Source organism: Balaenoptera musculus, chromosome 7 (assembly GCF_009873245.2).
Source record: "Balaenoptera musculus isolate JJ_BM4_2016_0621 chromosome 7, mBalMus1.pri.v3, whole genome shotgun sequence".
NCBI lineage: Eukaryota > Metazoa > Chordata > Mammalia > Artiodactyla > Balaenopteridae > Balaenoptera > Balaenoptera musculus.
The window spans coordinates 35,681,086-35,705,576 of NC_045791.1; the positions used below are offsets into that span (position 1 = coordinate 35,681,086).

At 43.1% G+C, this 24,491-nt stretch overlaps 1 protein-coding gene across 7 annotated transcripts in view; it reads left to right on the forward strand.

Annotated features, from left to right (window-relative positions):
- The first annotated feature begins 884 nt into the window (after nt 1-884).
- FMNL2 (formin like 2) overlaps nt 885-24,491 on the forward strand; it is a 307,250-nt gene continuing 283,643 nt past the window's right edge. For 3 of the 7 annotated variants that reach the window (XM_036858445.1, XM_036858442.1, XM_036858443.1), the window contains exon 1: nt 885-1,448. In XM_036858445.1, coding sequence (XP_036714340.1) covers nt 1,332-1,448 — 117 coding nt within the window. In that variant the 5' untranslated portion in view covers nt 885-1,331. The remainder of the gene's footprint in view (nt 1,449-24,491) is intronic. The other 4 variants (XM_036858446.1, XM_036858448.1, XM_036858447.1 and 1 more) reach the window with 2 other exon arrangements.

Below are 24,491 nucleotides of genomic sequence, written 5' to 3' on the forward strand. Positions count from 1 at the left end.
GTCTGAAGAGCATCCTGGAGAACAGGGTTGGGCCCAATCTTCTCTGTAAAACACCTGGAACAAGAGTGCTATAGAGGAATAAGATAGCTATAGCCAAAGACCATCTTCAAAGTCTTCGCAAACACTCTGTTCTTATTTTTATCTCACACAAAATACGGTTATTTGTGTAAATTTTCTCCTTCACTAGATTGGAAAGTATTCTGGAGCAGGAGCACTCTTCTTTCTTTCTCTGGTGAAGGAACACAGTAACCCACACATAATAGCTGTTTGACAGGTGTTTGTTTTGAATTCTTCTCATCCAAATCCTGGGGTCTGACCAGGATATTTTTGCATATATCCATAGTGGATATTTATAAATATCCATAAAAGTATACATTTGTTTATAAAACATTTCAGTCGCACAAAAGAATACATAACATACATACTGAATAAAGAACAATACTAAAACAAGCACCCATGGACCCACATCCCAGTTTATGACAGGACGTTGCCAATACCCTTGAGGTCTCCTGTTGAACTAGATCCTATTGAACAGCTCCTGAAATTTAAATCAGAATGCGTGCATTCAATCATTGACTGATTGGCTCATTCATTCACTTGCCAAATGTGTCTACTAAGCGTCAGAATCGATGTAGACGAGGTAGTTATTTCTTCTGTTGCAGTGGGAGAGGGGGGTCAAAAGTGACATAAACTCTTTCCAGAAGTGCACAGATTGTCTTTGCTGCAAGCGGCCCTAACCTCGCCTGACCCTCCAGAGCGGCGTGGTTTCTGAGTGCGGACACTTTGGGCAGAAACTACTGGTCCCGGCAGTCCACGGGGCGAATGGGCGGAGCCGGGGCGGGGACGGGGGCGGGGGCCGAGCGAGAGGGGGCATTGTGTCGGGAGCGCGGAGCTGCGTTTGTCTGCTCGAGGTGCTGGCGGAGCGAGCGTCGTCTTCGCCGGCGTTGAGCTGGAAGTGTCAGCGGCGGCCACGGTCCAAGCGAAAGACTGAGTTGGAGCAACCACGCGCCCGCTGGCCGCTATTACTGGCAGGGGGCGGCGTGCCAGCGCAGCAACATGCAGATAGGCGCCCGGCGCCCTGACGACCCCTCCCGAGGAAAGGAGGCCGGGGCGGCGCTGGGGCGGCGGGGAGCATGAGGGAGGCCGGGGGGCGGCTTGGCTCGGAGCGCTGCTAGAGAGCGGCGCGCGCTGCACACTCGCCGGGGCGCAGCGGAGGGCGGGGAGCCGGGCAGGTCGCGCCAGCTGGGGGAGCCGGCCGCCGGGAGCTGTTCTGATTTCCGACGCGGACGCAAGGGGCCCGGAGCAGCCCCCGGCCCCGGTGTGCAGCCAACATGGGCAACGCCGGGAGCATGGATTCGCAGCAGACCGATTTCAGGGCGCACAACGTGCCTTTGAAGCTGCCGATGCCCGAGCCAGGTGAACTGGAGGAACGATTTGCCATCGTGCTGGTGAGTGCGCGGCGGCGGCCGGGAGCAGGGCCCCGGGGCCCCGACCAGGCGGTGCAGCTGACCCCCGCCCCCTCCCCTTCTCCCGGCGCCGGGAGCGAGCCTCCTGTCCCAAGGGGGAGGCTCCCACCTCGCCCATTGTGGCCTCCCCCGCCTCCTCTTCGCCCTCCTCCGAGCCCCCCGCGCTCAGCCTTCTCGGCGTCCCGGGATGGGGCCGGGGGCTCGGGGTTGGCTGCCTGGCCGGTCGGCCCCGAACCCATTGTCTGGCGGGAGAGGCACCTCGCAGCGCGTGTGCCCGGGAGGTGTGGCGTGGGCGTGAAGGGAAGGTGGCGCGGGCCGGGGAGGAGGGGGCGGGGAGCCGCTGAGGCTTTTTGTTTAAGAAAAAAAAATTCGCGCAAACCCCGAGTCCTCGAGGGCGTCCAGCGGGCGCCCAGCCCGGGTCCTGCGGGGTGCGGGGCAGATGGGCGCATGTGGCCGGCCAGAGGTGCCGCGCTGTGCTGCGCTGTGCGGGAAGGCGAACTTGGAGGCGGACGTCGTGGCTTGGCCGAGGGGAGCTCCCCCAAAAGGGAAAGAGAAGGAAACCCGCGCGCGGCGGTGCGGCACCCTCGTCCCTAAGCGAGGAGGGGAACATCAGGCGAGAGAGAAGCTTCGTCTCGGCGCGTTCCTTTTGGTCTTAATGTTAAAACCACAAAAATGTGCAGTTTTGCGGGGACGTGTTGCGAGCTGTCCTGACTCCAGGGGCGACCCCTCCCCTCCCCTCCCCCAGCACACCCAGCCAAGTCTCTGACTCCCTCCCGAAATCCGCTTCTCCTAGCTTTCCAGCTTCGCAAATCTGAGACATTGAAGACTCCCTTCTTTCTCCCTTTCCTGCTGGGACTAAGTTTCTGGGCCCTTCCCAGCCAGAGCCTGTCAGTGCTGTGAGCTCAGGAGGGTGTGGCGGCCTCCCCCCCTCGACCCAGCCAGAGTCTGTACTGCAGTTGGTCCCCAGACTTCGAGTTTTAGTGTCCTAGCCTCTTTGAAGGGGTGTTGGGAGGGAAACAGGCGAGATTGGAAGCGTTCCTAATACTTACACTTGTAGCCTCTTCCTAGCTAGTAATCTCTACATTCTACAGTGCTAGGCAGCAAGACAAACTTGTGCTGAAGTCAGTCGAATTTTGCATCTGTGTGCGGGTTTTGGGCATGTAACCTGACAACTTTGGGAATCGACCAGAGTCTGAACACTGGGACGTTTAAATTGCCTTTCCTCAGGCCTTTAAAAGGGGCTGGTTTGATATGGGGGTTCTGGATGGCAGATTCGCTTTGTGCTCTGTGGAAGAAGAGGCCACAAGCTTTTTCACACCACCTGGAAACTCTGGTGTGGCAGTCGGGAGATAGATGAGGCTGCCTGTCTTGCTTTGCATGGTCTGTGATCTCCCGCAGCTGCTCCCACTGTTGTGGAGAATGAGACACTCTGAAATGAAACAGCATAGGCTTAATTACTTCTCAAGGCAGCCTGGGTGCATACTTGACCTGTCTTTACAGGGACAAACCTTTTTAATTCAAAATCCTCTTCCTACCAGACAACTTACAACTTAGTTCTTACCTCCTAGCTCTGGGTTTTCTGTGTTTCCATCCATGCTGTGCTGGTGTGTGTGTGTGTGTGTGTGTGTGTGTGTGTGTGTGTGTGTGTGTGTGTGTGTGTGTGTGTGTGTGTGTGTGTGTGTGTGTGTGTGTGTGTGTGTGTGTGTGTGTGTGTGTGTGTGTGTGTGTATACACTTGAAGTGGGAGGGCCAGTGACACAGGAAAACCAGATAATAACAATAATGCAATTAAATTCTCAACTGGGATAGCATGTTTTGCATGAGCTTTCAGTTACCCTGCTGATTAATGACACATGGTATGAATTACTCGTTAGGAAAAAAAGTCCCATCATTAACATGGTGGGTTTGTGTTACTATTAAGTCTAGAAGTCACAAATTCAGTACGTAGAAATTCGTGATTCTATATCACAAGGTCTTTGGGGCAGTGGTTGGTCGTGTGTCTACTTTTACTCTACTGTGTCACACAGAAGTACTGGGTGTGGTTCCTTTCTTAATTGCTTACAATATTTTAAGCCTTTCAAAACAAACAAACAAACAACAAAACCAAAAAATACCAGGCTGACCTTTTTTGGATTAAAACAAAGCTTTTGGGAAAGTCTCAGCTTGGGGGCCCTCTTGCTAGGGATGCACTTGGACGATTGACTTGGTGTTTCATGTAACACTCCCTAGTCAGCTCCAGCTGCTCTTTGGAGTAAGCTGTAGGAGGAGTTAAAAGGAATCATCTTTATGGGCTGATAGAAGTACAGAGTTATGGTGACTTTTCTTGTGGTCAGTTTTTTTCTAAAGCTGTACATGTGATGCTCTCAACTGTGCTTTTCTTCATGAATTGCTTAAGAAATAGATCAAACCATTTAACTCTGAAGATCAAGCTTGAAGGACAGATTATAGGTGGTAACGTTTAAAGTATATATATATGGAGGAATTCTCTGCCCTGAGACAATAGGAATCCTGTGGGCATTATTGATACTAGTTTTATTTCCTATATGATAAAGATCATATAAGTGTTTGGGGAGGAAAACAGGATAGTAATACTGTACAGGAAAGTATACAAGCACATTGTAAATATGGCTTACATCAATAATTGGGCCATTTCAGGCATGGAAAACAATTCCTCTCACCTCACCAAGCTCTAGATTATTTAAAGCATTGGGGAAGAGTAAATAAAACTTTAAATGACAGAAATCCATCTATTTCTGGAAAATCTTAAGAGATGAAACCTACTCAATGACTGTCCCCCACCACTCCCATCGGTCCACGTGAGTTAAACCGTATGTATCTAAAAAATTAGTGGGCATGAATGGAAAGATGAGAGAGTAAAAGATTGCTGAATAAAGCCCGCGTGCAGCAATGAAGATCCAATGCAGCCCAAAATACATAAATAAAATAAATAATTTAAAAAAAAAGATCAGTGGAGGGGGATAGACTTTAAAAACAGGTTTTTTTAAATAGGAAAGAAAATGAGATTTTTGAGTAGAGATTTGAGTTACTGAACTTCCTGTAATTAATGACTAGTAAAAATTGGATCCAAATCTTAGGAGTTTCATTCTCCTGAGGAGTCTTCTCCCTCCCTGAACTTGTCTTCAGCATCATTACAATAGTAACTATAAAACTTATATTTAAGGGAAAAGATTATTGACTCCTTGTATACACTTAACTATTTGCATCCTTGGACCTGCCTATCAGAGCTATAAGGTGATATGCCTTTGTGTGTGTAGGATGTTTCTGTTACACTCTTCCATGGAAGTGTTTCATAAATTATAAATTCAGTCATCTGCTTCAATCTTTGTTCCTTTGAGGTGTATATATTTTGTGTATTTTACAAGTAATATTTGTCCGTGTTTTTTGGGTCCCACACATTTATAATTATCTAAGTGGCTCTCCATTGTATTTGTTAAATATTGTCTAATTGTTGGGAATACACACACACACAAATACTCCCATGTCCTTTATTCTTAAAGATCATGCTATGAAGGTGATTTTGGGTGTGGTGAACAATTGATGGTCTTTGTCCAAGAATACCTCTTTGGACGTTAGATGCTCTGTATATTGTTCACTAATTTTTGGCTTGCAGTCACTTTTTTTTTTTTTTTTTTTTTAGCAACGGGTTTATAGCTACTTTATTTATTTATTTATTTATTTTGGCTGTGTTGGGTCTTCGTTTCGTGCGAGGGCTTTCTCTAGTTGCGGCAAGCGGGGGCCACTCTTCATCGTGGTGCGGGGGGGTCACTCTTCATCGCGGTGCGCGGGCCTCTCACTATCGCGGCCCCTCTCGTTGCGGGGCACAGGCTCCAGACGCGCAGGCTCAGTAGTTGTGGCTCACGGGCCCAGTTGCTCCACGGCATGTGGGATCTTCCCAGACCAGGGCTCGAACCCATGTGCCCTGCATTAGCAGGCAGATTCTCAACCACTGCGCCACCAGGGAAGCCCTTGCAGTCACTTTTTACAATTTAAAATGTAAGCCCCTCAATCCCATTGTCGAGGAGCTGTCCTAAGGATCCTTTGTGAATTTCAGAGGAAAAGATAATTGTAAGCCCCCCATCCTGGCTGCCATTTCTGTGTGATAGCAGATGTCAGGATGCTCTGCAAACAGATTAAAAAAGACTAGGAAGTGATGGTTTAGGGCCGTAGTATCTTATGTTTAACACCGGGAACTACCTTGGTGTTTGATTAATTTGAGTCAGTTTTCAGTTTTTTTTCTTGCCCTGAGGTTGAATGTAGTCACTGTACTTAGGAAAAAGTGGGAACATTTTCTGAGCATCTACTATGAGTATGCCTTATGCTTCCATGTTCTCGTTTAATCCTCACAGTAACTCCAGCTATCAGTAACATTATAGATGAGGAAATAAAGATTCCCTAAGTCGCCTGAGGCCATGCAGTTATTAGATAACCAGTCTAGGGTTTTTAACCAGATTTGGAGATCTCCTCCCCTACCCCCCACCCGCCCCCATTATATTATGCTTCCTTAGGCTTAGAACTGGAAAGAAAGACTGAAAGAAAAAAAAAAAAAGGTCTGGAACTAGCAATAAAGCTGTTTAAAAAAAAAATTCTAAATCTGGTAAGTGCAAGTTTCAAACTATAAAGCTGGCAGAAATTTCTTCGAAGCGACCCAAGTGCACTGTACTTGATGTTTCTCTTTAGATGACATCCGTTTTGGCATCTTCACTGTGCTGTTCTATTTTCAGGCATGGAGTTAAATATTGATTTGGTCCAAAAGTGTACTCTTCAGTTTTTCCTTTCAAGGCAATCTTGAACTACCTTGGTTGGGAAGTCCAGGTTTTCCACATCAGAGGGGAGAGACAACCCGTCAGTATAGTGCACAAGCTCCAAATGTAATTACTTGTGAAAAGGACGAGGAAGGTCAAGTTTTCACATTTAAATCTATTTCCCTCTGCAAGGTGTTGTTCCCTTTCAACCATTTCCAAGGAGAGTCTTTGCCATGAAGTCTGCTGAGCAGTTGGATGGGTAGGTGTGTAGTTAGGCCGTCATCAGGTGCGCGCTGATTTGTTTTCTCACTTGTCTCTAGTTGAGGGGGAAGGGAGATGGAGAAGGGGGATGGATGGAGTGTTGCGCTTTGGGCTGTTACAGTCTCATCTAGGCAGTAACCCCTGAGTTGTTTTACTCTCCAGAGTGGGAATATATGCTTAGGACGGTGCCTTTCATCATTATCAGGGTGCATTTCCCCCCTAATAATACCAATAAAAAGTGTGAAGATATATTTGGGTATTTAAGATAGAAGTTGATCAAAGGCTATTCTCTGAATTGCAAATGCTTGGCTCCATTGAGAGACAGGCAGCCGTGTAAACAGATGAGATGCGGGGGAGGGAAGGTATGCATGCCCTTAAGTGATAAGAATTACTTTCACCTGTGACCTTTCATTTAGCAAACAGCATTGACTCCAGGAGCGGGAGACCTAGTTTCTAGAATCATAATCTGCATCAACTTGGGCAACTCTTTCCTGTGACCCTCGGTTTTCTTCCTCTGTAAATGGGAATACAGTTTGACAGAACTGTTAGGATAGTCATGAGATTTTTGAAATCATAGCACTTGGAAGTGTAAAACTTCTGGAACGTGATATATTGTGAGCCATTAGCCAACTTCTCATCTTGAAGATGTTTTGTGTAAAGAAGTGTGTAGCTGTATCTGTCTGATCTAGAGAGTAGAATTTCCAGCGTCAGTGACTGAAAGTCACATAAGCATAAGGAAAAAGTGTTCTAATATTTAGAGTTGTCAAAAAATGGAGACTGAGCTTTCCATTAGAGTTGCTTAGACAGAAGTTGTATGAAAAATGCTGATAATTGGAAGGTCTTTCTAAGCCCAGGATCCAGCAAGTTCATGGCTTGCACGGTGCCTTTCTTGAGGTGAGTCTGCCACATGCGGGTTTTGGAAAAAGAGTTATAGCGCCTGAGAATGGGGAAGGGTCTCCTTGGAGGCTCCTCCTGGGCTCAAGGAAGAGAAAAAGTAGTGTAGGCTCATGCTTGTTCTGGAAATTTATTCGACTTTACAAAAACTGTTGCCTGAAGGGCTTGGTCTTCATGAACTATGCTCTTCTTTTCATCCTTAGGGCTTGGGGAATAAGGACAAGGTGAAGTGGGCTCCCTGGCCCTTGTATCTGAGCAAGTAATATTAAAAAAAGTGGCTAATTAAAGAGGCACTGATTCCAGAAGACACTCTCTCCATTGCAAGAGAGCACTGGTACTTGGGCTGCTCTTAGAAACAAGGCAGTGAATCCCTATAAAAGAACAGACTGGAATTGCTTAGAAGGGAGGGTGGGTTCCCAGCTGTGCCGCTGCTTGGTGGACCCGCTCTTGTAGAGTGGCTCTTCCACTCTACAGTGGGGGGACCTTTCCTACCTTCCTCCATTGCAGGAAGTATATCTGTAGACTTTGGGGGACCTGGTTTCTGTAGACAGGCTCATGCACCTTCTTGGTTCTCACCTACTTGAACACTGCAGGCAGAGGTAACTCATCTCTTGTCTTCCCTTTAAGATGGTGTCTGCTCAGACTGCAGGGTGCTCTTCCCTCTCCAGTCACTGCATCCTCTTCTCCAACACCCCTTACCGCCTCCCCCCAACCCCGTTCTTTCAACACAACACCAAGGACTGTGCAGTTTCTGGTGGATATAATTTGGAAGGGATGTCTAGGGAAGAGCTGGTAGGTCAGAGAGCTGTTTCATGAACTGTGATTCAACCGAGGCCCACAAATGTGGACCAGGATGGCTCAGAATCCCTAAATTGGGAAACGCTAACTCCCTACTTGGAGGTATGGTGGTATATGTTGTAAACAGATAGCAGTGGACTTTCTTTTCACACTCTTAAAAAACTGACCAAGGAAACATGACCAGTGGCATCAGAGCTCATGGTCTGGCCCCTTATCACAAACTTTTTATAGTTTCTAGGGCACACCAAAGCTGTTCCCCTGGTCACATCTTCAGCATTCTTGTGCCGCCTGGAACTGAGTTCAGTGACTCTTATTTCACATGTAACCTTAGTCCACTTTTGTTCTTTGCTGAAGAAGCTTTGTTGCATTGATAAGCTGCTGCATCCATCACCACAGAAGCTGAAAGCTTTGAGGTGTTTACACCTTGCTATCTCCAGGGGTAATCTCCCTTGATTGACTTCCATATGGTAGATGGTGTGCCTGGCCTGGTTTATCCTAAAAACTTGTTGGCTTTGGGAAAGGTGTCAAGTCGTTCACACTTTGGCCCCTTGCCCCGTGCTGGTCAGTCACCTATCTCAGGTCCTGCCTTGAGTTGAGGATTTGCTCAGGAACCTGCCTTCTCTTTTGTTTTTCTTTTTCCCGTGGAAGTTTGGCTGAGCACTTTATTCAGGTAGGTGATGAAGGGATTGACAGGCTAAAGTGGTGCTTCTCAAACTGGGCTGCATATCAGCATCACCTGGAACCCTCAAAAACAGATGTTTGGGTCCCACTCCCAGAGATTCTGATAAGTTTGTCTGGAGTGTGACCTGGGCATCAGGATATTTTAAAGCTCCTTAGGAGGTGTGAGCGAGCAGCCATGATTGAGAAGCCATGTGCTAGAGCAGTTTTTCCCCTTTCCCTACCTGCCCCAAAGACCAAGCATAAGAGTTAAAACCACAGCACAAATTTAGAGAAATTAAGCAAAGTTGAGAAGGGTTAAAAAAAAAAAAAAGCTCTTAAAGACATTTGATCCAACCAAAAGCACCAAGATGAGAAATACAGAAGAGATGGATCAAAGCCTGTTGAATGTTAGATTTATTTAACTATGCATTTAAGAAATGACCATAATGAAAATTTGCAGAGAAAGTTCTATATATTATAGCTAAAGAGTGATCAGTGGCCCTGAAGTGTACTTCTGGGGCAGAACAATCAATAAATCACTTGTATTTTTGCTTAGGCCTCTATTCTCAAGCCTAACTGTTTGTTGGTTCAGTGCAGGCCTTTTGCTTTGATCTCTGGTTTTACCACTTACAAAGACTCGATGAGCTTGGCTTCCCGGAGTGAAATTCAAATACACTTGTGAAATGTAAACAACATTCATTTATTAAGAATCCTATAATCAAGGCAAATTGGCATGCTTATATGAGCAATTAGCTTTGAGAATAGAAAGATAAATAGGTTGCTAGGTCAAGAATGAGCTGATTGTTCTCAGTGCAAGACTCTGGTTATTCCTTTAATAGTTATAAGCAAATAGACGTTCCCCTTATTCATAATCTTTAACACTTGTGGTTTGGGGTTAGAGGGACAGCATATGTGATTTTCTGAACTGAGAGGATAGCAGCAATTCTTGTCTCATTTTCATCTAGAAATATAAATCTTTCTAGGAAATGTAGGTAGTTGGTTTATGAGCAGATGAAACTTTCTAGTAATTGGGACAGGGCAAAAGAAGGCATGGATTTAGATGGGAATATTAAAGAATAATGGAGTTTTACTTTGGTGGGGAAGGTTAAGAAGATGACTTTTACAGTGGCAGAAAGACTGAAAATAATCTCATCTGCCTTCAGTGAACAGTGATCTTCTCTGTGTGTGTGTGTGTGTGTGTGTGTGTGTATAGAAGGAAGCCTTAAGATAACTAATAGTATGAGAAGTTGGATAGAACATGATTGGACCTGCACCATGGCAACATTGCTCTGTGAATTCAGTACCACTAAATGTCTTATTTGTGAAAGCTGGGGAACCTACATGGAAAGGTGATGAATCCTGTGAATAGCTTTGTAGGTCACTTTGAGTTCTGGCCCTCTCAGTCCCCAATATGGTTAGCCTTATGGTTCTTCTAAGGAAGCTTTTCCTCTTTAGTGACAATCTTGACTAATTAGGATTCTTTATCCCCAAGGACTTCTGCCTGATGAACCTAGGAAGCCAATTCAGTCCAGATGTCTTGGGACTAGGATGCTATAAACTTGGAATTGGTGATTCCCCGGGCCTAACACAAAATCATGATGCTATTGCCAACTAATCAGGCCATCTAGTTGCAAACCTGGAGAGACCATTTAGAACTGTGTGGTCTCCTGGGTTTGTGGAACCATTCAGCCTGCCAGTGTTCAGCTTCTTCAGTGTCCTTTCGCTGTAAAAGTTTTGAGTCTAGGGATAGGCTTTTTGGAAAGCATTTATTTGGATTAGAAATCTTCAGATCACCTGTGAATTTACTAGGTCATGGTCTTCATTTAATGGAGTAATTCTTTAACGTTAGACATCTATATTTTGTTTCACCAATAATTGTCAGAAGTTCCCTTAATTTTTCTATCGATAATGGAGAAATTTAAAAATTCCTCTTTTTGTTCTCTGGGATGATATCTCCTAATTATCCTTAAAGTTGTTTTAACTGACAAATAATATACAAACAGAAATGGGCCCGTATCGTAAGTGTACAGCCTGATGGACTGTCACAACCTGAGCACACTGCTGTAACCAGCCCCGAGTTCAGGAATCAGAATCTCAGTCTCCCTGTTTTTCTTCAAACATGGGTTCACTTGGCTCCTTGCCTCCCCAGCTGTAGTTGCTCCCCTGCACTTACTTTCCAAGTGGCCCGACTTACGTGGAAGAAAATAGGCCACAGGATTGTGCCTTGTGGTCTGATTCTAAATGATTCTAACCGTGAGGTTTCCACCACTTCCTTCCAGAGATTTCCTCAGTCCGAGGAGGCCTAACCGTTAGGAAATATTGACATTACAGCAGCTTACTGCTGCTTTTAGTTACATCATCATTGATAACCCTAATGGTATTTTTTTGTATTTGTAGAGTATCTCTGTTTTTCATAATAGTGAGAAGAACATATTTTGATTTGTGTTCCTAGAATAAAGCGTGAAGCGGGGAGGGATTTCCGCAGTTGACAATGAACATTGGCCCTTTTGGGTTTCGGTGCTTGGCACTGGGCACAGGTTTTGTGTATTCCCTTTTACACCTAAGTTTCAGCCTTTAGGTTTTGTCACCTTGATGATTCTTTTGAAATATTAAAAAGTATAAGATTGTAAATTTCATCTTCTGGTTCCATTGTCCCATCAAAGCCCTGTTACATTACTGCAGATGTCGATCCAGTTTGAGAGGCTCTTTGGCTGTGTTTGTTGTTAATGGTTTACCTTCCATCGTCTCCTCTGTAACTTCTGTACACCCCCCTACCCTCCACCCACTTTCTCATTGAAGCCGTCCACAGTCTGGCCAGACCCATCTTCTTTTCTGTTTCCTTCCTACGCCCCGACGTGGAGATTGCTTTATATCTGTCCACAGAGCAGGCTTGTACTTCCCTCCACTATGCCTTTTCTCACGTGATTCTCTTACATATGATGTGCTCCCTTGGCTTCTCTGCTTATTGAACTTATATCCAGCCTTCAAGGCTCTTTTGAAATCCCACTTTTTTCTTGTGTCCTTTTAGACCCACATCAGCTTGGAGGAGGTGGGAAAAACGACTCTTCTTTGATCTCTTTATAGTATGAATTATTTCTCTTACTCATGAGGCCCTGGATTAAATATCACCTTGTGGGAGGTGTGAGTATAAAATAAGGGGATGCTTTTATGTATCGCTTTGTAGTCACTCATTACACTGTCAGCCATCTGTTTATGTCCCTGTTTTATTTGCCAGTTTGCACTGTGGGCTCCTGGAAGGTAAGGATCACACCTTAAAGGCCCTGGCAGCTTCTCCTTATCCAGCACAGTGCTTGGCCCAGGGACGGGTCTTAGCAGATAATTAATGACTTGATCAGAGAATGGTGCCCCCTGAAACAGGCCCGGGAATTGAGTATCTGCTCCAAGAACCTATCTAACTGGTCATTCTGGGCTGACTGTTAATTGCACATAGCTTGCCTTTGTGTTGAAATGACACTTTGTCGCAGTTTGTCACTCACCTTGGTATTCCCCATATCACTTGACTTTAGTAGGTGCCCAAGAACACTAAGCATTCAGAGATAATAAGTTGGAATCGTGCTATTGCCTGACTCCTTATGGAAAACTGGTGAATTAGGAGAAGAGGGAGAGGGCAGTGGAAGTGGCCAAAGGAAATGTGTGGTTTTTCACTGTCACTAAGCCAGATTGGTGTGTCATGATGTCCTGTCATCAAGTGAGTGAGCGGTAGCACTGTACCATGGGGCTTTCGTAAAGTAAAACGTCCTTCACGATAGTCCCTTTGTTATTGGGAGTGAGGCAGGTTTCAGTGAATAGCATTCCTTATTTTGACATTTTAGTGCCTTGCTGTTTGCAAAGTGCTTGCAAATGATCTTTTGTGATTCTAAGAGTTCTTAATAAATGAGGCACATAGGGTCTGAAGGTATGTGGCTTGAAGTTACAGAAGGAGGTGGTGAGGTTGGTGAGCCCATGCTAGGTCCTCGGTCACTAAAACTCCAGGGGCATTCCAGTGTCAAATAAGACACTGTTTATGTTTTCTGTGCTTTATAAGCATTATCTTTGCTCTTGGCCACCCTCGGAGGAAGATACTATCTTCCTTTTCCAAATGTGGCGGTGGGGCTCAGAGCGGTAAGGTAGCTGCTCCCAAAGGATGGAGGCAGGATTTGAATCCAGGCCTGTCCGATGAGAGAACTCACTTGTTTCTTCTGCACTGTGTATACTTTCAAGTTAGTTATAAGATGTCATTAAATGTTGGCTTTTTGTTCTTTGTTCTTCATATACCCTCTAGACTAAATTCATTCACACAATGGCTATCCATTGTGAGTCTTGCATCAGTATAGTGATAGATGTACCAAACTCTGAGGGTTCAGAGAGAAAGTGTCATTTGTGTATTTTGAGTGTTCAGAAACAGCTTCCTTGGAATAGGAAGTAGAGTGATGCCAGCTTGGTCCCAATCACTGCTAGACTGCACTTTTTATTCTGCATTGTACAGTTTTACTCACTTGTCACTGCTTAAGAAGGGCTTATACTTTAATCAAACAGTCCAGAATGTTTATCTAGCAGTTACTGTGTGCCAGGCAGTGTCATGGGCACTGGAGGATGTGGTGCTGCATGAGGCCCACCAGTCATCTGCCCTCAAGGAGCTTACATTCCAGCGGTGGGAGGGAGTCGGGGGTGGGGGCGGTGCGGAGCCAGACATGAAATGGACCTGGATTTCCAATGCTGGCAAGTGCTGTGAGGAGAATAAAATAGGACAGTGTGAGGTGATGGCTCTCATTTAAGATCTGAGTGATGGGGAGCAGGCAGGTAAGAGCCCTCAAGCAGGAGTAACCAGGGCTTGATTTGTTTCTCCCCTGCTGGGTCAGGATGGGATTCCTTGGACCCCGGAGCAACTGAAGGGAACAGCAAGGGGGATGTCCTCAGCCCCAAAGGCTTCAGACTTCACCTATGGGGAAGCCTGGAGGAGGCCGGGACCAGGGGTGCAGGAGTCTGTTTCCTTTGTCATAGCAGAGCTGTTTCTTGTAAGTGGCTCTGTGTAGTCACAGCTCTGCCAGTTGTTGAATTCAAAAGATTTTTTAGCAAATTGCAGTCTTGTCACTGTTCTGGACCCATGAGACATCCAGTTGGGGAATGGAGTATTTGATTAGTGTAGCAGTGCCCTTCTAAGTAAAGGCTTTCTGAAGGCATCCAGTACTTGGAATGGCCCATTTTATCTACTTGAAGCCATTGGTTGAAAAGACATTTCTTTGTTATAACTTGCTACTAGCTTGTTGCTCAGATCTTTCCCCTTTTTCTTTCTTTCCTTAATTTTTTTTTTTTAATTTTAAGGGGCATATGAGAATTTTATATAGAGGTTTGAATCAGAAGTTAAGAATAAGATAAAAGTTGGTTTAGATAAAATTATCCCTGAAGTCCCTTAAGTTGCTCATAAAGGTGCAGTATGCACAATTCTGGATGAACAACCCTAGAAAGTAATTCTCAGGTGTGTTAAAGTTTAAAAACCTCTGAGCTTGACTAAAGGAGCAGCCACAGAAGAAAAGTCTCTGTGCAGATGTCAGGATATCCCGACCATTTGGCTCTCAAACCTCCAGCAGTGACCGGAAAATGGGTGCGAACACTACCTTCTTCTTGCCTTAGATTTACTCCATTCAGTATCACGTTAAGCCTTTTAATACATATCACTGAATTTGTTTCTTGCGAGGATCTTAAGGCAGGCCTCAAGTTAAATGTGGGTTGGATGCACGGACAGCAGTAGGAACAGTAGAGGTCACTTATTGTGCATTTCTTTAATCATTTCCGTAAACACGAAAGGTGACTCAGGACACCTGAAAGGTAGGGATCACCCCTGTTTCATCTAGGAGGAACTCAGGATTCCAGAAGTGTAAAGGAACTTGCCTGAGGACACACATTTCTAGGAGGTACTGGAGCTGAAAATCAAACTTTGCTGACTCTAAAGCTATGCTCCTAACATACTGTTTTGACTCTCAGCTAGGAGAATACAATACAAATATGATACGTATAAACATAGTGGTTCAGAGTAAATTGCAAGCCCTGTGAGGATAAGTTCAGTAACTTTTCAGGCTGTTTTAATTTTGTTCGTATATACCCAGAACCAACAGTAACTATATGTCCTTCCAAAAAAAAAAAAAAAAATTGAAGATAAAATAAGAACTGGATGAATAAGCCACTGTCCACTGTTGAAATAGTAAAGGCCAACCAAGTAAGCTTGTGATCAAATTGGCTTTTTCTAATAACAGTTGTCCTCTGAAGGCTTTCTGAAGGCTCTCTTTCAGACAACTGTCTCTGAACCTTTGTTTTTTTAAAAAAATCTCCATAGTAAAATGTCTGTGTTGTTACAGCTTGAAGGCTGTGGAATAAGCCTTTTGATCAGCCCTCAGTGATAACCCACAGACTTGGACTTCCTTGTGAGGGAACAACCCTTATTATCTTGTATTGGTAGGCTTTATGTTGGGGGGTTGCTTATTTTTAATAAACAGAGCCCATGCAATCCCATTCATTCATTCAACAAATGTTTTGTTTGGGTGTGTGCTCTAAGCCAGGCACTGTTAAGATGCTGGGACACAAAGATGCATGAAGTATCATCTCTGCCTTTGAGGATTAACTGCCTAGTGGGAGAGATAGGCAAGAAAATGAAAATAATAGCCTTTTTAAAAAGCATTTATCATATACGTATGTGCTATGTATATAATGGGCTATAGAAGGGCATGTTAAGGTTAGTTTTGTAACATTTCAGGTAAGCTGATAAATCTTGACAAGATTTAATTGGCCAATTAAATTAATTAATTAATATGGCCAAAAGTCGTAATTAATAAGGCCAAAAGCCGTAATTCATAAAGTACAGACGAAATGAATTCTGTTCTGTGCCTGAATGCTTAAAGATTCAGGTGTGTGTAAGCATGCCAACCACTTGGAAGAATCTGGTAAATAGTCCTAATTCCCAGGGACAACCTTTAAGGTGGTAGAGGATCCTACTCTGAAGAGCAATAGACTAGGATTCTTCCTCCTCTCGGTTGCAAGCATTGGAAACCAAGGAAATGTCCGCTACACTCACTTTGCTAGAAAGTTGGCAGCCTTCTCTACAAAGCTTATCGTAGGAGGGGATGGCATTGGACCATCAGGACCCAAATTGGGCATTTGACTGAACTGTTAAAAAAAGGCTTCGTTTAAAAAGCGCTCGTTTCCGAGCATAGGCTTTGGGATGAGACCTGAGTTAGAATCAGGATTTTGCTGCTTACTGGTTGGGTGACCTTTCTAAGCATGGGTAGACACGCATGTTGTATGAGCTCCAGACCTACCTCTTTGGATTGTTGTGAATATTAAGTGACATTGCTTAGTCCAGTAAAGTTGTGGCACTCAGGGATACACTTCCCAAAAAGTGGTGGCTCTGATTACTTTGTACCCTTTTAATCTGCCTTTATTAAAGCCCTGACTTGAGGGGCTAGGCTGCGGACTCTTAACAGGGCTCCTGTGAATCTCACGGATGACTTTAGTGAAATCGTTATCAGCCACAAATGTGAAGAGCACCTGGAATTGAACTGATGATGGCTTACGTTGGCTTTTCCGCCTTAGATTGCACTTACTGACCTTCTTTCACAAATGAATGTTTCCAAAGGTCTGGTCCATTGGTGTGCAGCCTCTACTTGGGTATTTTATCCTGACTCCTGCATGTTTTGTCCTATCTAGGAAAAAAAAGCCTGTTGTTTCAGGGCATTGGATTGTTCCATTTCAGAGCCAGTGGAGGTGTTAGTATCTTCATAATTGGAGCAGAGGACCAACATGCAGTGTACTACAGTGTGACCACTAGGCAGCTAGTTCAGATGAGAATTTTGTTCAAGGTCGTGACCATCTGGGCCTTGAAGAAACTGCAGTTGATGTTTTGTTTGGCTCCAGCTTCAATCTGGGATGGATGGAGTCATTCGGACTTTATTCTGGTTCCAGTAGTGGCAAAAAAAAAGGATTTGTGTAACTTGTGTAGATGGCCTTCTGTTTGAGATAAGAGCATTGTCCAATAAAAGTTGTGTCCTTGTTTCAAATCAAGAATACAGTGCCACCTGACTCCATCTAGGAAACAAAGTCATAAGTCATTACACGTTGCATTACCCCAGTAACCCCTTGCTGTATTTTTTCTCTAGAAGGTTCCTTATTATCTATTTGATGATCTATTTTCTACACAGTAAATCTTGCTGAATCAGACAGAGCTTATGAAACTGAGGCCAGTCCCAAACCAGATCAATATACTACCACCATCCTGGAATGAGAGCCTAGAATTTTCTGAAGATGCTTTTACACATTTTTCTTTCTTCCTCACTTTCCAGTGAGGAAAATTGCTCTTTTTCTCTCAGCTGATAAATGTCACTTTTGCCCTAAATTTTACAGTGGCATTCTAATTTTTAAAGTTACTGAGATAAAAGAATGTTTGATAGAACTGTCAGACTAGTATGATAACTTTGTCTGTGTTCCCAGACCCTTGAGGGTTCTTAAGTCTCGTGGGCTGAAGTTATGTGCGTATTTTTCTTGGTGGCCTATTTCCATATCAAATAGGCTTAATTTTTGGATTTTAGTAATGAAAGTATGAACCCAATCTGTCAGGCTTCTTAGGCCATTTATTGTAGCCCTTAGTCAGCTTAGGATTGCATGAAAGGAAGTAATAAGCCAACTTTAAGACGGTCCAGATGAAAAGGATTATAACATGGTACAAAAATATTAGCATGCCCGGCCTAGCCGTGTGACTCATTCCTTTTCGAGTATCCACTTTGACAGCTTTTTTGAAACACGCATCAGTCACCATGTTGGTATTTTTGGCGGAGTGCTAGACTTTAGCCTAATGTTCATAATGGTAACTGCCAGAAGTGAACAAAGAGGAAAATTATAAATGAAACATAATAGCATCACAAACATTTAGTTTTTTCTTGAGCAGAAACAGAATTGGGAGTTAGATGATGTCTTGTCCATCACCCCCCCAAGAAAACCACTGCTTTATCCCAATGAAAATAAGACTCTGATGGGTCATCCCGTCTTTGGCTATTGCAACTGTGCTTCTTATGATAGTTTCCATTCAAGAGTTTTCCTTCCCAAGTCCTCTCCCCCACGCTAGGAGTCATTCTTTTAGGGCTTAAGGTTTTTCTCCTGATGTCCCGGTGACTAAGCTTGCTTCGGGATTGTTCCACCCTGGACTGCATGTCGTCCTTCTGGGAAGAAACTCCGTGCACTTCAAAGGAGCAGCAGATATACAGGGTGTATCCAGAAATAAAACTCTGACCCTCTGTCTCTCTCCTTTTCATCTCTGTCTCTTACAGGCATCCTTTCCTTCTGTGCAAACAGACCCTTGTAATCGTTGTCATCTATCCTGCTGTTAAGTGGTTTGCATCACTGCTCCAAATATGTGCTGCAGTTTCATGCAGAAATCTCCTTCCATGCAGTTTAATGCTGTGCAGTGCATGTGTACTTTGCATTATGTGTACTTCACTATGAGAAATAGTCCTAATGGGTATGTTCTTAATGAAATAGTCCCAACATTACTGAATAGTAGGATGAAATACCCAAAGACCTGAAGAAATACAGTCCAAGCTTCTCTCTCCTCATCTCCTTCCTTCCCTCTTCAGAGGAAACATACCCTGAATTGGCATGTGTCCTTCCTATGCACATTTGGCAAGAATAAATTCCAATTGTTTGAATTTATAGAAATGGTATCATAACCCATGTGTCCTTTTGAATCTTTATGCATTTGGTTGGAGAAGTATTCATGTTGATGCATGTAGCTCTAGGTCAATTAACTTTTGAGTCATGTTCATTGAATGAATGTACCATAAATTATTTACTGTTGGTCCTCATTATTCGTGGATTCTAGATTGGAAAATTTGCCTATTTGATAAACACTTATTTATAATCCCAAAGTCAGTACTGTGGCGCTTTTGTGGTCATTCATGGATCACAGGATGGTGAAAAATTTGAGTCACCCGATGAGCAATTTCCCAGCTGAGGTTGAACAGTTGACGTTCTGCTTCTTGTTTTTGCTCTCTGTCTACGAGTGGCCTTTCGAGTTCTGTTTAGTGCCATGTTTTTTACATTTTTGTGTGTTTTGTTGGTGATTTTACTGTGTAAAATGTCCTCCAGCCGGAGTGCTGGTGTTCCTGAGCACAAGCAGACTGAAGTGTGCTTATGGAGGAAGTATGCTTGTTGGATAAGCTCTGTTCAGACATGCCTTAGAGAGCTGTTGGGTTGAGTTCAATGGTAATGAATCAACAATATATATTACGGTAACTTTAAACAGAAACGCACATAACAGTTTTATGTATTGATGTGACCAGAGGCTCACAGAAACCTAACCAGTGGTAGGACAGAAACCTAACCCCCTGTAGGATGTACAGGGGACCATCTTGGCTTCAGTACTGAATTTCCAATTCATCTTTGATTTTGGTGGGAGGAATTCTTAATATCCAGCTGTTTTTATCACCATTTCCAAAGCCATTGAATAGTTTTGGAAGAAGGGGAAAATTTGTGGATTCTGTTTGACCTTGCTTATTTGCTCAAGTGAGGATTTCACTCCTTCTACAAGAGCTGCAATGATAATTTGTGCCACTGTTTGAGGGCTTTCTATGGGCCAAGCCCTCTGTGAGTGCTCCATGTGTATTTCTGAGAATCATCCTGTGGTATTTTAATAATTTACCTAATAAATGGTTGAGCATGATTTGAACTAGACACTCTTGTCTCCATAGCACACATTCAGCTATTCTGCTCTGTACGCTCTTGGTGAAGATGGAGAGTTAGGGGTGAGGATGGAGTGGGCCTGGAGTAGATATCACTTACGAAGGTGCCATCCCTCAATAAAAAGCTGCAGGCAGTGAACCCAAAGGACTGCTTATTGAAAAGGAATGCCACTGTTTGTGTTAATTTCTTATTATCAGTAAGGAGAAACTGCAACTAACGCATAATAAAGGGGGTTCTATAAGCCACCAATAGCATCACCATTCTTCAGAGAGATCTCACTTGTTCCTAGGAAGGCGAATGAACCGAATGAGATTCAGTTCACAGTAAGGTGAATGAGAACAATTGATGTCATTTCTTAGAATCAGTGACTTTTTTCTTATTAATAAATCATCTATACTTTATCTTCTGAAAGTAAATGTTCATGGCCGACTCTGAAAGAGTTAAGTTTATTCTTTGAATCATTGTCTTTCTAACTTTTGACTGCAACTGAAGCTACAATACATTTTACGTTCATGACCTGATATATACAAGTTCTATACATCCAAATAAAAAAACAATTATTTTATAACAATTATAATAATAATAATAATAAATAATATAATAAAAAAAATAAAAATAATAACAATTATTTTCCAGTTTTTATACCACTCTATTCTTTTGAAACATGGTTGTCTTATTTTAGATGGAAAAGATCTGTTATGTGATAATTAAATTCCAGAAATTGTAATACAATACTGAAGCAACCTGGTCAGGTATCATTTAACCTCCTTACCTCATTAAAGCCCACACCGAAGAAATTGTTTGCTCTTTATTTATTTATTTATTTTTTATTCTTGGCTGCATTGGGTCTTCGTTGCTGCATCCGGGCTTTCTCTAGTTGCGGCGAGCGGGGGCTACTCTTCGTTGCGGTGCCCGGGCTTCTCATTGTGGTGGCTTCTCTTGTTGCGGAGCACGGGCTCTAGGCGCGCAGGCTTCAGTAGTTGTGGCACGTGGGCTCAGTAGTTGTGGCTCGCGGGCTCTAGAGCACAGGCTCAGTAGTTGTGGCGCACGGGCTTAGTTGCTCCGCAGCATGTGGGATCTTCCTGGACCAGGGCTCGAACCCATGTCCCCTGCATTGGCAGGCAGATTCTCAACCACTGCGCCACCAGGGAAGCCCTGTTTGCTCTTTAGATTTGATCTTTAGTCTCTTCCTTAGGTCCTTGATGAGTTGCCAATATCTATTCCTTGTGGTTATGCTGAGATTGGAAACATTTGCTTTATAAAATTTTTGACTGCATAATAAACAGTGGAGAAGAATTAAGACTCAAGAGGGTATTGAGAAGAGGCCTTAATTTTAGCAGGTATGTTAATATCTTTGGATCTGTAGCCTCATTTTTTCCCCCTAGAAACACATGTCTCTGGAAAATACTGTACTTACAAAGTAAAAGAAACATTTTTTATTCTGATAACTTCTGATATATGTCTCCTAGTTTTGCATATGTGATGGGAATCTGGATAATGATAACACAGTTGTGCACATTTTTGTTTGAAATTTAGCTTGATATCTTCGACTTAATTTTAAGTCAGTGAAATGCTTCCCCTAAAATAAAAATGAAAAACCAAAATCACATGTCAGCCTTTTGGGGTGTCTGTGCTAAATTGTTTGTAGGTGATTTCTGGGGCTATATTTTTTGCTTTCTTTCAAGTATGCTTTTAAAGTTTCTGATAACTTTATAGATAATTGTCCTCATTTATTACGTCTGTGTTGCTATTCACATCTGCTCCTCTTGACTTCAGTAGGAAAATGTATCATAATGGAAGGTGCTTTGATACTTTGTTTCTGTGTGCCTAAATTTTACATTTGTAGATCTCACAAGGTAGCACCATTCTCAAAAAATCATCACCTTTCCTGGGTTTCGTTTCACAGTTTAACTATGAGGGCCGGAGACTTAAACTCAGGGATTTTAATCCCAGCTATGCCAGCCACATCCCTAAGATCTCCTGTATTTAATTTAACTTCATCATCTGCAAGCAGAAATATATACCGCTCTTAGCATCTCAGAGCATTGATGTGGGATAAATTTTGCAAAGAGCCTCGGGTAGAAGGAAATTCTTTTATATGTAATCATGTGGAGAGAGGAATTACATCCAAAGTCTTGTTACTGTAACGTTATCAAATAGAACATAACAGTTTACATTCAATGTGAATGCTACACACTTTTAAAAGTAATTTTTTTCTACTAATGCAAATAATACATTCTCATGTGGAAGATTAGGAAATGCAGTTTATAAACAAATATAAACATTTCTAATTCCATTGCCCAGAGATAAGCACTATTAACTACTTTGGTGTGTATTGTTCCAGTATGGTTTGTTTTCTTGTGTGCGTCCACAGCATGAACATCTTTTCTTTACTTAGAATTTCTGTGTGCTTCCAAACTGTTACGGTGATAGGCGTTTCAGAGTTTATTTAACTAGTTGCTTATTGTTTGAGCCTCAGGATGGTCTGTCTCTGTCTCTTGTAAATTCCACTCATTGTATGGTGTGTGATGAATATTCATGTAGCTGAGTCCTGGCATACGTTCTAAATCATTCCCTTAGGATGATGTTGAATACAGTTTAGAGAGGCAGTTCAGGGTGTTAAAAATAAAACGGGCATTAGGAGAATTAGATTTGACTTTTAACTTTGCCACTAATTGTTGCTGTAACCTTTAAATCACTTTTCTTTCCTGGGTTTTATTTTCTTTCTCAGTAGCAGGTAAAATGAGCTAACTCCGGAAGGGAATTTTAATTCTGACTGCAGTCATTTGGGATATTTTACAGCGAAGGAAACTAGGACTAAAATGGACTCCAGTGTCTCTGCTTCTAATGAATTCTGTTTGGTGGTTTACTCTTTTTTTTTAATTATTTATTTATTTGTTTGTTTGTTTATTTATTTATTTATGGCTGTGTTGGGTCTTCGTTTCTGTGCAAGGGCTTTCTCTAGTTGTGGCAAGCGGGGGCCACTCCTCATCGCGATGAGCGGGCCTCTCACTATCGCGGCCTCTCTTGTTGCGGAGCACAGGCTTCAGACGCGCAGGCTCAGTAATTGTGGCTCACGGGCCCAGCTGCTCCGCGGCATGTGGGTTCCTCCCAGACCAGGGCTCGAACCCGCGTCCCCTGCATTGGCAGGCAGACTCTCAACCACTGCGCCACCAGGGCAGCCCCCCCCCCCTTTTTTTTTTCAGTGCTATAGGAGGTACTGAGCAGCCTGTGGTGCTTTGAGTCATAATCTTCAATAATTGATTATGATTAATTGTGTCTGAAGCTAAGCCTATTCTGACTTCAGGAAACCCCCTCATTGACAAAATTTCACTTACTAAGTTATTGCTTAGTTTAACATTGCTTTCAAAGTTAGAGTCTCCTCTGCTGATGAACGGAGATATAAAATGTGGGATATCCGTACAGTGGAATATTATTTGGCTGTAAAAAGAATTGACGTATTGATCATGCTGCAACATGGACGAACCAAGGAAACACTATGCAGAGTCCAAGAAGCCAGCCACAAAGGACCACCTGTCATAGAATTCCATTTGTAGGAAATGCCTGTAATAGGCAAGTCTATAGAGTCAGAAAGTGGGTTAGTGGTTGCTTAGGGCTGGGCGAAGTGGCGGCCTGGGAGGGCGGTGTTATGGTGGGCCACAGCTACAGGGGACAAGGTTTCTTGTGGAGGTGATAACAGTGTTCTACAATTGATTGTGGTGATGGTTGCACAACTCTTGAATATACTAAAAACTGTTGAATTGTATAGTTTAAATGAATGAATTGTGTGGTGTGTGACTGATGTCAGTAAAGCTGTTACCAAGAAAAACCCACACACACGAAAAGTCAGATCCTAAAAACCTTTTGTTTCAAATTTCTAGATGTTTGAATTATAGCTAAATGGAAGTTGATATTAATGTTCTTATGTGTTATTTCCTTTCCTGAGAATCTGTTTGAATCTCAGTGTAGGAGGAAGACTGAATTATAAGGCTCTGCTGTTCCCGTTTGGAGTTTCTTTTGGGGGGCTTTTACTAAGATACTTACTAATCCCAGCAGTTTCTCAACTGTCACCTTTATTTCTCAGGGTTTCTGAAGTGCCTGTAGGAAATACTCATTCTGGATGCTTCTGAAAAGTCAATATTTTGATAGCTTCAGTGGTGGGCTGAGTTTTATATTTGGTATCTGATACCTGATAGACGATACTGTTGATTTTGCCATAGCAGACCCCAAATAGCTTGGAGTTAATTCTTGGTCTTTGTTGTTCTTAATGCTGTTTCATTGGAATTCACAGCCTTGGGTTTTCTAGGTTATTTGCCTGAGGGTAATAATGAGTTGCTCATGAGGTAGTTGCCTGAAGAGCCTCAGATACTGCTCCTCTACTTGGGTACTTTTTCCTTTTAGGTGTATTAATCATGGAAAAGTGAGTTTAGCCAGGGAAGGCAGAAATGGGGGTAAAAATGGGCTTCCTTGGAAATTTAGACCGTGTTTGGTCATTGTCAGTGAAAATTTCACGTCCTTTAGGAGTCTTTACCAGATCCATAAACATTAAGGTTAAAATTCAGTCAACAACTTTGTTTTTCCTTACAAAGGTTTACAGGATATGCTTGGAGTTACTAAACAGAAGATTTACCTAAGGGGTGAATGAAAGAAAATGTTGACAGTTTTGTCCTAAGCCTCTCTTGTTCTCCCATTGCACATTCTCATGATAGCGGCCGGAGAGCCAGGCTTTTAAACATAAAATATATCTTGAGACAATCTAATACAACAAGAACAAATTTGGCAGAATTTCTGAAGCAATTCCATGATGAGTATTTCCAATAAATTAGTCTATGTAGATATAGTTTGGGTACTTTTCCTGGCAAAATGGTCAATTGTGTAACCAGAGAAGACTAACTTAGATCTTGGAATTAGCCTGTGACTTTGATCTT